Source organism: Telopea speciosissima, chromosome 9 (assembly GCF_018873765.1).
Source record: "Telopea speciosissima isolate NSW1024214 ecotype Mountain lineage chromosome 9, Tspe_v1, whole genome shotgun sequence".
NCBI lineage: Eukaryota > Viridiplantae > Streptophyta > Magnoliopsida > Proteales > Proteaceae > Telopea > Telopea speciosissima.
Genome location: NC_057924.1, coordinates 52,005,840 through 52,021,307, shown reverse-complemented (window position 1 = coordinate 52,021,307; position 15,468 = coordinate 52,005,840). Strand labels below are relative to the sequence as shown.

The 15,468-nt window shown below is 37.0% G+C and overlaps 2 protein-coding genes and 1 non-coding gene across 3 annotated transcripts in view; all 3 read right to left on the bottom strand.

The window, feature by feature from the left end:
• The window catches only part of LOC122639048 (disease resistance protein RPV1-like), a 48,825-nt gene extending 45,559 nt beyond the window's left edge, over nt 1-3,266 (bottom strand). Inside the window, exon 1 of the mRNA XM_043831887.1 lies at nt 3,145-3,266. The gene's annotated coding sequence lies outside the window, so the exon portion shown is untranslated. The remainder of the gene's footprint in view (nt 1-3,144) is intronic.
• On the bottom strand, nt 3,141-3,734 carry LOC122639046 (disease resistance protein L6-like). Its single transcript, XM_043831885.1, has one exon. It carries the CDS (start codon nt 3,732-3,734, stop codon nt 3,141-3,143), a length of 594 nt encoding a protein of 197 aa, XP_043687820.1.
• A 6,311-nt stretch (nt 3,735-10,045) lies between these two features.
• On the bottom strand, nt 10,046-10,141 carry LOC122641234. Its single transcript, XR_006329880.1, has one exon. It is a non-coding gene; the product is annotated as a small nucleolar RNA Z122 (small nucleolar RNA).
• Between the last annotated feature and the right edge of the window lie 5,327 nt (nt 10,142-15,468).

The window sequence follows — 15,468 nt, the reverse complement described above, 5'->3', positions numbered from 1 at the left end:
GCCCTAAAAGTACGAATCGTTGCTTTGTTGTTTTTGATCATCCAAATTGCTAGCTCGATTGCAAACCTTCTTATTCTAGGAGCTTTGACTAATGGGTATTGATAGAATTTTAGAATTTGCAGGAATTTCGTTGTTAATTTGATCTCATTGATTCCAGTTCGATTGAACGTGATACTTGCTTCTCAAGGAGTCATGAACTTGAAAACCTGTGTTGCAAGCCCTAGCATTACTTCTTGTACTTTGTTTTCTTCGGACATTATCATCTTCAACACCTGTTAATTGGATTCACAGGAATCCAGGGACCAGTTAGAATGATTCTTACCAAACCCTAGAAAGCAAGATGAAATGGAAGAAGAGTAATAAAAATGTGGATTTATCCATGATGAGGTGGGTGGGGGCGTGTGGGATTGTAGCATGAAGAAGAAGGGTATTGTTGGGTTCAGAAAAGTTTGATTCAATGTCGAAATCAAAGGTTGCTGGAGCATGGTTGGGACGAAGTTGCAGAAGGAGGTAGATGAAGAAGAAGGGTAAAAGGGTCATCTCAAATGACCAAGGGTTAGTTTGGGCATTATAAAAAATCTAACTACACTTCAGCACATAACAAACAGATGCTAACGGTAGGGGAGGAATTAGTAATTTTTGGAAAACTATAGGGGAATCGAATGTAAGGTGGGAAAACCAAGGGGAGGAACATGTAATTAGGCCAAAGTACAGGGGAGGCATATGTAATTTTCCCTAAAAAAAATATAGAGGATGTAAAAAATATTTAAAATATTGTATAAATTAAAGCAGTTATAAAAGTCGTTCACGGATGGCTTCGAAGGCAACTCGGAAGGCTGGGAAACGCAACCCAAAACCTAAAATTGGTGCAGAGAAACACGACACAACTGCTTGGTATAGAACCTGGATTTGGCTTCTGGGACTCCAAATCTACTAGATATATCAGCATAACCAGAACCAATGGCCAATCGGAGAAGACTGATGCCGAGACGAATTTAGAGAGACAGATTGAGGGGAGACCCAACAAGGTTGCAGTACTCCAATAAAGGCTTGAGCAGGCCAGAGAGCCATTTGAAGGTGGAAGATGTCATTCCGAAAACACAATTTAAAAGAATCAAGATGCTGTAGTGGAACCTGCGATGACATTTCAAGATCAAGACCATCATCATCGGTGAAACTCTCAGCTGGAATGTATGGCTGTGAAGTATACCGGGAAATGAGAGGTGAAGATGACAAGGAGAGTGAAAACTAGGGTTCAAAGGAGGACTAAAGAAGAGAGAACAATGGCGGGAGAAGGAAAACCCTGAAGCCTTGAAATGTTCTCTCTTCTTGAGATTCGCCCTTGTTTTCACTCTCCTTTGTCCTTATTCCTTACCTGTTCCAAATATCCTGAAGAGCTGAAAGCCTGTAACAATTTTAACTTTTAAGCTTGGAGCTTTCCAAGGTGAGGAGAAAACAGAGGGGGAGGTACAGAGTTATTCTTTATTTTTCTTCCTTGTTTGAACAATCTTTTGATTTCGATTTTGTGGTATAACCTTTTAAGAATTCAGTCAAAAGACTCAAAATTATTTCCCATAAGTCACCTTTCCTTACCTCTCTTTGGGTAAGCATAATTGTGAACTCTGCAGAATAACTTTGAGGAGGTACCCTTTTGAAAAGCTGCTGCTTTACCAAAAAAAAAAAAAAAAAGCTGCTGTGAATTTTTTGCCGTGATTTTTGGGTGTTCAGAGGAATCATAAATGTGAGGTGGGTATGAATTTTTCAACGCTGGTAGTGGTGGTGGGAGATCATTCAGAGACGAAGAATTTGAGGTAGAAGATGTTTGGTCAGTAATGGACAAAAAGGACTCCACTTCCAAGGTCAGAAAACCCAAGGACACCAGTCACATGACCTCCTCTGTTTCTTCTACTTCGATTGTGAAGCGTTTTCAACTGCTTGAGGAATGATTCCAAAACCAAATAATTCCTCCCACGAGGTCAAGCTTATGCAGAAATCGTCAGCACCTGTAAAAATACAGGGCTGGTCTAAGATTTATGGGAAGAATTCAAGAAAGGGATACGATGGCGGCTACAATGAGGGCTTTGACGGAATTATTGGTGCTGATTATGACGATGATGATCTTATCCCACCCCACGACTGGATCGCTAAGAAGTTGTCGATGAGTCAGATTTCTTCCTTCTCTGTGTGTGAAGGCTTCAGGGTTGCAAGAGAGGGGGATTAGAGAGCGAGATAAACCTCAAAATTTGGGAAAGGAAGATGGAAGAAGGGGGAATTTCTTCACCCACTCCTTGTTATGAAAGGGTAAAACAGACATTTCATCTCCACTATGAAAGCCACGTCATGGATGACTAAAGGTCAGTTAGTTTAGCAGGTTTTTGTGCACTCGTTTAATTTTTTAAATCTTGAGTCGATTTATATTTAACCCTAAGTATAGGGGGTGTACACGTAATTTTCTCAAAAAAAATAAAATTATAGATTTTTGTTAAAATATTGCACAAAATGCAATATTTTTTACAATAAGTTTGTAAAAAAAATAAAAATTTTGTAAAAATCGAGAAGAAACTCATACACTACAAAATTTAAAATTAAGAAAAAAATAATTTGCCACTAATAAAAACAAATCCATGAAATTCTAATTGTGTTTTTGTAGAACAAGAACCATAAGTAAGTCAAGTATAGAAGTTCAAAAGTTGTCATTAAGAGACAAGCACATTAACGAATTATAGATCAAATTTGTCGTTGACATTACTTTAAGGCAGGTAGGCGTTCTCTAGTCTGTAGAGAATAACTTCCTAATAGAATTGGTAATACTGTGGAGCGTAAAAGCACACGCTACAAGGAAGTCTTGGGTTCAAACCTCCTAGTTCTCCATTCTCCCTCTAGGAGAAAGGACCTCTGCCATCGCCCATCGGTACAATTATCCACAGAAAAGGAAAAGTGGGTTAATGGCTTCTCTAAAAAACAAATATTAACAGTTCATGATGATAAATCATAAACAACTTGAGTTATTTAAGAATTAATGCTTATATTGATTTATTTTAATAAAATACATCTATTTATGTTATGTATCTAATAAATATAAATTTAAACTATACCAAAGAAAGCATTAAACATTAATAATAAATTTGTGAGAGTAAGGCTTACTCAATAGTTGCATCTCCCTTGAGAGTCCATCCCTTTAGTTTCCCCACCTCTGTCAAAGCATTCTTCCAACTCTTTACGTCATCTGGTTCATACTTCCTCTGGCGATTCTGAAATAGTAACTTTATAAGCCCAACTATCGGATTCTGACATAGTAACTTAATAAGCCCAACTATCGGATTAGATGTGGATTCTAAGTCAAAACTTCCAGTCTGATGTCGAACATCTCGTGGCTCAACATCGATGAATATGGGCAGAATGGTTTGACCTCTAGATAAATGACACTCCCACATCTCAGCAAGTTCCAAAAGACAATATTTGCTATCTGCGTAGTTTTTAGAGAAGACAGGAATTGATATACTAGAACCTCGGATTGCTCTTAGCAGCGACGGACAAATCTCTTCTCCTTCCCAGAGTTCTTCGCTATCTATGAAGACCTGGATTCCCTCTCTTACCAGATTTCTGTAAAGCAGAGAGACAAAGTTTGTGCGAGTATCTGGACCTCTGAAATTGATAAACACATCATAAGAAGAAGAAGAAGGCCGCCGATTGGAAGAGATAGATGAAGTAGTAGCCCGTGATGAGGAAGCCATGAATTTGCAGTAGTTACAGAGATGGTTTTGAAGCCCGATCTCTTTTTTCTCTTGTCTACTGCTGTGCAGAAGCCAAAATAACACTACCCATCTCTTTTGTATGGGATTTACAAATCACAAGGGTTTAGTGACATCCACCCCATGGGTCCACATGATTTCCTTGACAATTGGCTTTCTTTTCAGGAGATGCGGTGGTAACTTCACTAAAGTTGGGCGGGCTTGACTGACCATTGGGACCTGGATGGAAACTTTCGGCTTGACTTCCAACTCTCTAGACCAATTGTTTTCTACGGAAGAATCAAAGAAACTTCAAAATGAAAAAACAGCCCATATTTGTTAATAACACTATCCTATACTTGGTCCATATTTATTTTAACTATGCTATCTTAAATTTTTTTTCATTTTAACTATCCTATTTTAAACTTCTTTTTTGAAATTATCCTGCTTTTAAATTCTTACATCTCCTTCTATCCTCATGTTTTTAAATACCCTAATTACCTATCATTTTCACCTAGTAACGTACTACTAATCTATTTAACCTATCATTCTTCTACTTTTACTATTTTTGTGATTAAAATAATAAAAAATAAAAGCACCTATCCGCTTCTTTTCTCTCTCGTTTTTAATTTCATTCATTTTTTTTTTTTTTTTGGTTTTTTCTTCTATCTCTCTATTTAATTAATTTTTTATTCAACATTTCAACCTCAGCATTTTTCTATTAATAGATCATGATTTTAAGTATCAGTATCGCATTGCCCGATACAGGCAATATGTATCGAATTTGCTAGTCACTGAAATCGTGTCGATACGTATCGATAGCACGATACGGTTAAGGGAAAAAATGATCAGAAAACTCATTTTTTAAGGAGATTTAGGGGTAATTTTGTCTGATCTAGGCCGATATCATATCGGTATCATATTGGTTTTGTAGGTTACCGATACACACTCCCAATACTGTGCACCAAAACCATGGAACAGATTGACTCTCTTCAAAGCACCCCACTTCTTCTCTTCTCCCTCTTCATATTCGCACAAACAGAAGACAATTTACTCTCTCCATTACAATTGATCTCTACACGACGATCTTCATCTCTCCTCAACTTCAGAGCCATGGGATAAAATGGCACAACATCAATCATCGGATTACCTCCGCCTTCTTGGCGATTTGAATTGAGAATCAATAAAAGATGGATTGATTTTAGAGAAGAGAACACACTTATAACAAAGATCAAGTCGATCTGTTCGAAGAAGAATGATGAGGATGAATGTTGAATAAAAAAAATTAATCAAATAAATAAATTGAAGAAAAAAAAAAACAAAAAAAAAAACAAATGGAATAAAAAATGGGAGAGAGCAGAAGCATGTGGGTACTTTCATTTTTTACTATTTTAATGATACAAATAGTTAAAAATAGAAGAAAAATGATAAATTAAATAGATTAGTAGGTTAGTAGGTGACAAGAAAGAGTCATCTGAATATTTAAAAACATGAGAGTAGAAGGAGATGTAGAAATTTAAAAGCCGATACTTTCAAAAAAGAAGTTTAAACTATAATAGTTTTATTAAACATAGGTTAAGTGTAAGGTAGTAATTGTAATTATCCTAATGATAAAACAAAAAAAAATAAAAAAGACAGGTACTACCCATCTCTTTTGTCACATGGGTTTAGTGACAACCAACTCATGCTCGACATGATTTCCTTGAGAATTGGCTTTCATTTTAGGAAATGCTGTGGAAACTTCAATAAAGTTGGGCGAACATGACTGACGTTTGGAACCTGGATGGAAACCTTTGCCCGCATTAGTTGACTTCCAGTTGACTTCCAACCCCCTAGACCACTTGTTTTTCTACGGAAACACCAGGGAAACTTAAAAAAAAAAACCCCCACTGAGATTGTCATTGTCCAGCGTATATCATATATCCTTATCACCTCCAATTCCTGCCCGTTTCAATTCTTTTCAATTTCTCACTTAGGGTGAAAAATGATCTTTTGATCCCTTGTCCGAACACACTGCTTAAGATAGGGTAGGATGATCATTTTCATTCTTATGCGAGGAATTAGAGGGAATTTGAGCGGACAACGAATTGAAGGTGAAAGTATGTGGAAGATATCAAATAACTAAGTATATAGATTGTATGGTCAAAGGTGTTCCATCGGGCACTCGAGCTAGTTCTTCAAATCCAAGGAATCGGTCCAGACTACTACTTTTTGACAGTCCAGTGAAAGTGATTTTTGAAACCGTGTTTTGAGTCCTCGTAATTCCGCTTCTTGGGCTGACTCTATAGGATCACAATTCATAGACGAGGCATACAACTCTTTGTTATAAATAATCAAGAAGCCCCATCCCCCAAAGGAGTTTCGAGTGACAAAAACTACCATCCGAAATAAGCACACAGGCGTCCTTTTTGCCCAAGTTCAAGTAAAAAGAATTAGCGAGGGTGGTGGTATGTGGTGATTGTGGGGAGAGGGTTTGGGTGAGTGATAGATCAATGGTGGTTGGAGCTGTAAATCGTTATCTCATCTCATGATATTATGCATGATGTGGTTGGGGTTGGGGGGTTTGTTTTCAAAGACAATTTGGTTCCTATGAATCCAGATGAAATATAAGGTGATGCATATGATGCATAGGACATGGGTATCATTAGGGTTGATTGTACGTACTACATATTTGAAACAGGTTGTACAGGGCCTCCATTGGTGATGTACCCGTGATGTGCTCAGTTCGGAGACCCAGTGGGCCCGTGGCCCAAATTCTTTTAGTAAAATTACAAGAGAAAAAGAGATACCATGGAGATTCATAGTCTATCAAACAGAAGGGGCAACATAAATCAGAGTGCTTTTGCCAAAACAATTTTGAAAGTGTGGGGATTCCATCATGAATAAACTTCCAAAGAAATAGACTGAACTTTGGTGGAATTTTTAACCTCCACACTTTGCGCCATAGAGGTTTGAACAGTGTGTCAGTAGGTGAAGAAGCTTGGGTTGCCAAGACAGTCACCATTTTTTTAGTAGATAGAGTGCCCGTTTTTGACAAATGTGAGAAAAGATGATCGAGGAAAGGGGTGTTTGACAGAGGGATGGAGACAATAGCAGAACAGATAAACTCGGGAAAGAGGGTTTGGGTGAGTGATATCAATGGTGGTTGGAGCTGTAAATCGTTATCTCATCTCATGATATTATGCATGATGTGGTTGGGGTTGGGGGGTTTGTTTTCAAAGACAATTTGGTTCCTATGAATCCAGATGAAATATAAGGTGATGCATATGATGCATAGGACATGGGTATCATTAGGGTTGATTGTACTACATATTTGAAACAGGTTGTACAGGGCCTCCATTGGTGATGTACCCGTGATGTGCTCAGTTCGGAGACCCAGTGGGCCCGTGGCCCAAATTCTTTTAGTAAAATTACAAGAGAAAAAGAGATACCATGGAGATTCATAGTCTATCAAACAGAAGGGGCAACATAAATCAGAGTGCTTTTGCCAAAACAATTTTGAAAGTGTGGGGATTCCATCATGAATAAACTTCCAAAGAAATAGACTGAACTTTGGTGGAATTTTTAACCTCCACACTTTGCGCCATAGAGGTTTGAACAATGTGTCAGTAGGTGAAGAAGCTTGGGTTGCCCAGACAGTCACCATTTTTTTAGTAGATAGAGTGCCCGTTTTTGACAAATGTGAAAAAAGATGATCGAGGAAAGGGGTGTTTGATAGAGGGATGGAGACAATAGCAGAACAGACAAACTCGGGAAAGAAGGAGGTAAGCAGAGGTAGATTCCACTCGTGGTTGACAAGAAGCTCATTCACAGTCCGAAATAGTGGATTGGGTGAAACCACCTCCTTAAGAGAAATAAAAGAATCGGTGGGGACCCAGGGTTTGTCCCAGAGATGAACATTTGATCCATCACCAATCCTCCAAGCGATCAAACGCTACAAAATAGGGATAACAGCATGAATGCTATTTCATGTCCATGATCTACTCCTCAAAATTGCACTCAGGTTAATAAGGGACTGCTTAGGGAAGTATCTAGCTTTGAGCAATCTAGCACTGTGTCTAGTCTTTCAATCATATTATTCAATATCGGTCTCGATATTGATCCGTGTTGGTTTTGAATTTTTTTTTTTTTTTACATTTTTACCATTCTTTATAGCGATCCATTGATGTGCAATTGGCCAGGAATAGAAATCGGTCTCTGATACAAAACTGCTGATCCAGCAAATCCAATACTAATTTCTCAAACTATGCTTTGGATTTAAGATAAGATCCCTCTTTCGTTTCACTCAATCTCATTTTTTGGTTTTCTTATTTCATCTTTTCCTTCTTGAATTGAAAGAGTAACAAGGGTTTCTATTGGAGAGGGATTTAAGATGAGATTCCTCTTTTGTTTCTCTCAAACAATTTTTTTTCTCAGCATGGCAATTAACAATTATGTTAAGGGCACATGTAGTGGCCCGTAGTGTTTGGGCACACAACCCAACACAAAGACAGGTGGGATGTTGGGCTACGTGTCTAAGGGAGTAAGGAGGGGGACAAATTACCAAGAACGTAGGAATTAGCTTGAATTTTTTTTTGGAGGGGAGGAGGGGTTGGGGGCTTATGACCAATTAGCTTGAATTGAACTAGATAGATTACTAGGGTAAGCATCGATTCTAGTACCCCAACGACTCAAGTTGACTCATTAAGATTTGACCAACTGCTCATATATAAAGCTTACCCAACACCCAAGAAAGAAATCAATTAATATTGTAATGCGAGCCACATACTGGATAAGCCCTTCTTACGTAGACAAAGAAAGAGGACTTGAAAGATCGGGTGAAGCTTGGGAATTCAATGTAATTTATGAGATAATGTTAAGTACTGACGAGGAAGAATTCTAATCAACACTTGACCATCCATAAGCATTACATTCGTAAACAAGAACCTGTAAGGGTATTTATGTAATATCCCTTCATATGTTCTAATATTACTTGTATTAATACTCAGGCTGTGAGGGGCAATCTAGTTATTAGGCCATCTGACCTAAACCTTAGTTTTCCTATAAATACTAGCTGGAGGTAGCAGTCTGGGTATTCTAAACTAGATACTCAAGGTGTAATGTTTTAAGCAACCTAACCCAGTATTATTTTGAATTATTCGAATCTCATCTAGCCTTGATAAACATTCAGGACAGTTTACATGTTTTAGATAACTTAGTTAGGTTACTAAGTATGGAGATTTGTGTAACCATTCCAAATTTGATGATGTAGCATATTTTCATATGAAATTTTCTTACTTTGTTATTCCACAAAGAAATATAGAAAATGTCTGATATGTTTCAATGATATTGTGCTAGTCTTTATGTCATTCCAAATTTGATGACATGCCTTTCATAGTTTGGGGTACCATTTCAAATTTAATGATACAACATACATCTATGACTAATATGACAAACACAGTATTCCAAATGGAAACATGATATGGTCCTAGTGATAGAGACTATATAAGATCAAGTTCTTGTAAAGAAACTTGATGATCAGGCTTAATGTTTTTTATTTACCTTCAGACATATATGAAATGTATTAAGTTCTTATTGTTGAACTAAATACTATTGTACAAATGATTAAATTCATATTATCTTATGAAATTCATATTTGACAAATTACAGAGAATGACGAAGATGGAGGCGAACGGTTAAATCTGGATCTCGATGAGGATGACTTATTTGATGAGTAAGGTCACATGGATTGCAATGACTTTTCTTTTTGAATATTTCTTTTGGTTTCGCCACTTGCATGTAGAACTTCGGATTTATTGATGGATTTAGTTTTGACCTAAAACCCTAGTTTTATTTATTGAAATTTACTTATTACTTTTTTTATTTTTGAGATTATTGATATTCAATTTATATTGATTCAATTACTGATTGAACAATGGTTCTATACATGTGTGGTGGATATATGTAAAACATAGGAGAAGATTGTAAGGGTATTTATGTAATATCCCTTCATATATTCTAATATAATCCTACTTGTATTAATACTCAGGCTGTGAAGGACAATCTAATAAATTGCTCATCTGACCTAAATCCTAGTTTTCCTATAAATACTAGTTGGAGGTAACAGTCTGGGTATTCCAAACTAGATAATCAAGGTGTAATGTTTTAAGCAACCTTGTGCTTAAACCCTAAACCCTAACAGAACCCACATTGTATATTACATCAAATCAAATCAAACCCAATTAGAAGTTCTTTAGTTCTTCACTAGAATACCACTAGAACAAAAACAAAGGAAGAAAAGAGAGAAAAAGACCAGACAAGAAATACCAGACAATTTTGGTATCAGACTGACGTGCAAAATCATTCAGCATAGCACACCCCATTGGAGCTTGGAGCTCTGCATGTATTTATTTTTTTCATCATTTCCCAAACTCTAACACTAACACTAAACAAAGAGAATCAACAAACTTGCAACAAAAATATTTGATACTGTGAACAGGATCATATCTCGTACTGCTCAGTGTTATCCTAAGAAGAGATTACAAGAATCAGCAAAAACAGACCCCAATAGAAAAAAAATTCAGAAAACCCCAGCCTCATGTACATCTAAATCAAAATCCTCAAAAGCGAATAAAACCCTTTGAGATTTACCTGAAACAAAAACGAAAGCTCGGCTGCTTACGGCACTCGCCCACTTGTAATTCTTGATGAATCTCTGACCGAAAACAGCTCAACAACTAACTCCGTCTCCAAGTAAGAATCTCTCTCTCTTTGCAGAGACCTATTAAATGAAAAAGGAAAGAGATTTCTCTTCCGTCTTATAGCCACCAAATGCATTGATTCCTCTTCCCTCTTTCGATGTGGGATTAAAGTTGAGTTTGTTGAGCACTGCAGATTGGAACTAATTAACAGGGCAAAAGAATATATTGAAAAAGTGGAAAATTTTACAATGAAAGGGGGGCGCCTAAAGGGGATCTTTATCCGAATTCCCTACAATCCCTCACATAGGAGGTGAAATGACCATCTACTCACTACCTGAACACACTGCCCAAGGTGGTCATTTCAGCTCCTATGTGAGGGATTGTAGGGAATTAGAGGGTGTCAGAATTGGAGGTGATAATGATCCAAACCCCTCTCAGGTTCCCTGCCTCATACAGTTTGCCTGGTTCCTTTCATAGGGGGTGAAAATGACTATCTTATTTCCTGCCCAAATACACTGCTCGGATGGAGTTCACCCCCTCTTACTAAAGGCACTAGGGAACTATACTAGGGAGGGAATCTGAGAGGATAATTTTCAGCCTAAAAGTGCAATGTAGGTCAAGTTTTGGCTCAATTTTCAATAAAACTAGGTCAGGTTTGGTTCAACTTTTATGTAATTTGGTTCAAAATTTATTGGTTCTTCAACCTAGACATGTATGAGTTGAACCCCCAGTTTTAGTGTGTTATGAGTACCAAACTTCATTCTTGGATCATCTCATGAGCACCCTTAATTTGGAATTAAGGCCCACACTTCGAGCCTAAATAACCTCACGATTTCCACACTTTATAATCTAATGCAGGGATTGGTCAAGGGGGTTCTCAAGAGATGAAGTAGTTTGCTAAACATTACTATAAACTAAAAGGGCAAAAGTCTTATCAAAAAAAAAAAAAAAAAAACTAAAAGGGAAAAAGATCTTTACTTGGTGGTGTTTCCTATGCCCTCTCACAGGGCACCGTTAGATGATGTCTCTGCCCCCTGGGTAGATACCCAATAGTGCTCACACCATTGACCCAGATGCTTGTGTAGAGACCATGTGACCAAGTAGAGATCTCTTGCCCAAACTAAAATTAGAAAATAAGCGTTTGTAATGACACTCTAATGAACTTCCCCCTGCATGCCCTATGGTTTGGGGAAATTCTTTGGTGGCCATGGTTTTGTGGATCTTTTTCCCCTCAATTTGTTTGCCCTTCAATTTACTCAATTCCATCTAATAGGATGATAGAAATGACCATCCTATCCCCTGCCCAAACACATTGCTTGAAGTGGGATCCACCTTACTCTATTAGAGGGAATTGAAGAAATTGACGGGCAAGCAAATTGAGGTGATATTTTACCATGATTTTATTCAGATGTTGCGGTTCCTTTATTCTCCAAATAAAAACCACGTGTTTAGATTCCACTTGAAAATTTTCCTTTTATGTGGTTTTTACCTGAAAGTAGGGAATGAAGAAAAATGAAAAACATACACACTGAATTTAAAAAAAAATAAAATAAATTAACCCTTTGGTCTCTTGTTTTGAGCCAGAACCTTTTTTAGGAACCCCCACCCCAAACCAATCTCCCACACCTCCCCCCCCCCCAAAATAAGGTGGGAGGAAAAGTTGGGTTGGGGTATTCGATGAGCAAAAGCCCATATAATTGTTGAACCTGTTAACCGTGACTCAAAATTTTTCGAGTCTCCATTGTCTTTAGAGTATAGAGATCTTTTAGGCTACGTTTAGTATGCATTCTTGGAATGAATGCAATATGTTTTCAAAGTATAGTTTTATACTTCATTCTCTTTGACCACTAAAGATCTTCACGGGTGGGGTGCCCAAGACCCATAAAAATGTTGAGATTGAAAAGATGAGATGATAAATATACGTTAAATAAATAGTGGGACTATGTTTGATATGATTTCTTAGAATGTATTGTTGATCACGAATGCATACCAAACACAGCCTTAATGTGATTAAGAAGATCTATTGGATAGGAACAGGGGGTTAGATTGATTATGTGAAATGGCAAGGTACACTCTACTGAACTTTCTACAAATAAAAATTCAATAGAACAAAAGAAAAGAAATTAAAGATAAAGAGTAGAAATATCAAGCCAACTAAATTGGGTGGGTGCATGGAATATCATGTTCAACCACTGGACTCTACTTAAGGTCCATTAATCTTTCTATGTTGTACTTTGTTAGGAAAAATTATCTCCTCCAGTTCCCTACCTGGCGCAGTTCTCCTGTAATAAGAGGGGGGGGATGGACTCCACCCAGACAGAACATTTGAGTAGGGGTAGAGTGGTCATTGCACCCCCCACCCCTTCTCTATTACAGACACACGGGGAACTGGGCCGGGCAGGGTACTTGAGGGGACAAAGATCCACTTAACTCTAGTAAGGTGTTTTCTCTTTTAATCATTTTACTCTTCTTGTTCCTTCTGTGAGGCCCTTGCTTTGCTAATTGTGTTTTGTTCAAGAGTACGAAACTTATCCACCATTGGGGCGCAAATGGTTTGTCATCTTAGCCCATTTTCAACAGCATCGGTTTAGATACAAGGCTGGGTCTCAACTCGAATGGGCTCTAAGGGGCCCACTATACATTTCTCTAAAACTTTAAAAAAAGAGTAATTGTAATAAACTCCAAACGGTTCTCTAAAACATGTAAATTGTAATTCTAAAAACTAAAAAGTGGGTGCTTGTTGAGGGGCTATTTCTTCCAATTGAAGAACTGATTTATCTAATCCTACTAATAGTATGTAGAGGGTGATGACATGGGAAACTTGTTTCCAATGATTAAAGGATCAAGAAATTAAGTTGCAATATGCCAGATAAAAGTAAGTGTGTTCATCTACATATTCTTTGACAGTTATTTATTTATTTATTTATTTTGTTTTATATATTTTATTACGAATTATTATTATTATAAAGGTTTGTTATTTTTTCAAATGTCACAAGATATCTATTCTACCATGTGAATAGATGATATGTCCATTCCAACTGTTTGATAGAGATCTAGATTAGCCCTGTGTCAAAATTTCAGAGTCTAATTCAATCAAATACTTCTTTTTGTATTGGCACACTTCCCGTGTATGTCCATGCATATGTACCAATACTCTAGACATGATTGTGCATTCCCTTAATTATGAGTTGGCACAAACGATTTAGATTTAAAAAATTATAAAATAGATGATTTAGATTTGTCTTGTGATTTTCAAAAACATTACTTTCCATTCTAGATGCCTAGTCTCGGCATCCTTACCTTTTGATGTATGCAAGATTGGACATTCCTTACATCAAACATAATAAAAATCTAAACCGATCGAATGAAATGTATTTGATATTCGGATGCTGATCAAACCAACATACATTGTATTGCGAGATGCTTAGCTATAAAGATTGTCTTTGTTGTCATTTCAATTTGGTTCCAAAATTAAAATTTTCAATATTTTGGCATTTTGATAAACTATTTTGATTTTTTATATAAATTTTAATAAATAATATACGGTAAAATGATTTCTAGTTATAGACACTATACCCTTGAAATGGGTTACAAAGTAGTAATGTTGAACATTAGTTACAAATGGGCTTTCATTTTGGTCCAACTATATACAATAGATAGAACATAAATTGTTTGTTGGGCAAGATATCGTTGCCTCGTTGTGTAGCTCTTGTACTAGCACGGGGTCAATGACAGCGCACACAAGGGCATCCTCATGGATGGGATTGTAATTGTGCGCGCTCTTGTGTTTGAGTACACGAGCCACGCGACTAGACAGCGTTCTTTTTCCTTTTTTTTTTTTTAAAAAAAAAGTTCATGATTCTCGTCGGTTTGGCCCAAATAGCCATAACACACCAATGATCAAAATGGGCTGGGAAAATACAAAAAACTGAAACAGTTGTTGGGATTACAAAATGCAGCAAGAAATTTTATTGAAAAAGGTATTCATTTCTGCAATTGAAGCAAAATAATAGGACTTTCAACCAAAATAAAATGAAATATAGAACTAGGTGTGGTACTTAATGATTTTTTGTTGAAACTTATTACAAGTAAGGGGTGATATTAGATATCGACCTTTATCCCCTAAGGTTCGCTGATCGGTACAGTTGTGCAGTTCATCTCATAGGGGAACTAAAATGACTATTCCACTCATTGACCGAACACACTGCCCGGCTTAGGTCCACCCCCTTTTATTAGAGGCACTAGGGAACCGTTCCGGGCAAGGAAACCTCAGGTGACAAAAATTCTATTAGATATATTTCTGTAAAAGAGGGTGCACCAATTCAGCAACCGTGTGGTGGCAAGCTGCATGAAGGGCGGGGCAGGGATAGGGTGTGGGGTAAAAAAATAAATTTCACGATGGTTTATTTACTGTCGCTGTATGTTTTAACCTTTAGCAGTTGTAAATAAACTGCTAATAGCTCTAATCATATTGGATTGACAATTTGGATCATCTACTGATGCTTGCCCGTCTTGTATGCTTCACACAGGCAGGAGTGCAATGACCGCCCCTCCTGGATGGGGTAGGACTGTCATTGCGTCCCTGCCTGTGTGAAGAAGCACACAGACCATAAGTGGTGGTGAAACTACCACCATTAAATCTACAATACACGTAGTAGCTTATACTGCTAGAACTCATTTGTTGTTGCACAACTGCACAAGTCACTTCAATGTAAAAACAGCGGGTAAATGATTTAGTGACGATTTTTTGCCCTTAAATCCAACTTTTCTTGTAGTGACTTAAAACATAAATTAAACTGATAATTAATAGATTTACATGTTCTGGTTTTAATCTTTCGATTTGATCTTAAGTTTTGGGATACAGTTCTCCTAGAAAGGATTGAAAATTGTAATAAAAAGTCAACATAAAAATGAGTTTATTTAGGGGAATCTAAACTGGCAATATTGGTGATTTTAAATCATCAAAAATTAAAATTTTTTTGGTCATCAAAAGAAAATTACTACTTAAGAAATCAAAAACAAAAATAGAGGAGAGCATATTATTATTCAAAACCCAA

Bases quoted from the DNA above. Each gene is read 5' to 3' on its own strand.
- LOC122639046 (XM_043831885.1), bottom strand. From the start codon at position 3,734: ATGGCTTCCTCATCACGGGCTACTACTTCATCTATCTCTTCCAATCGG.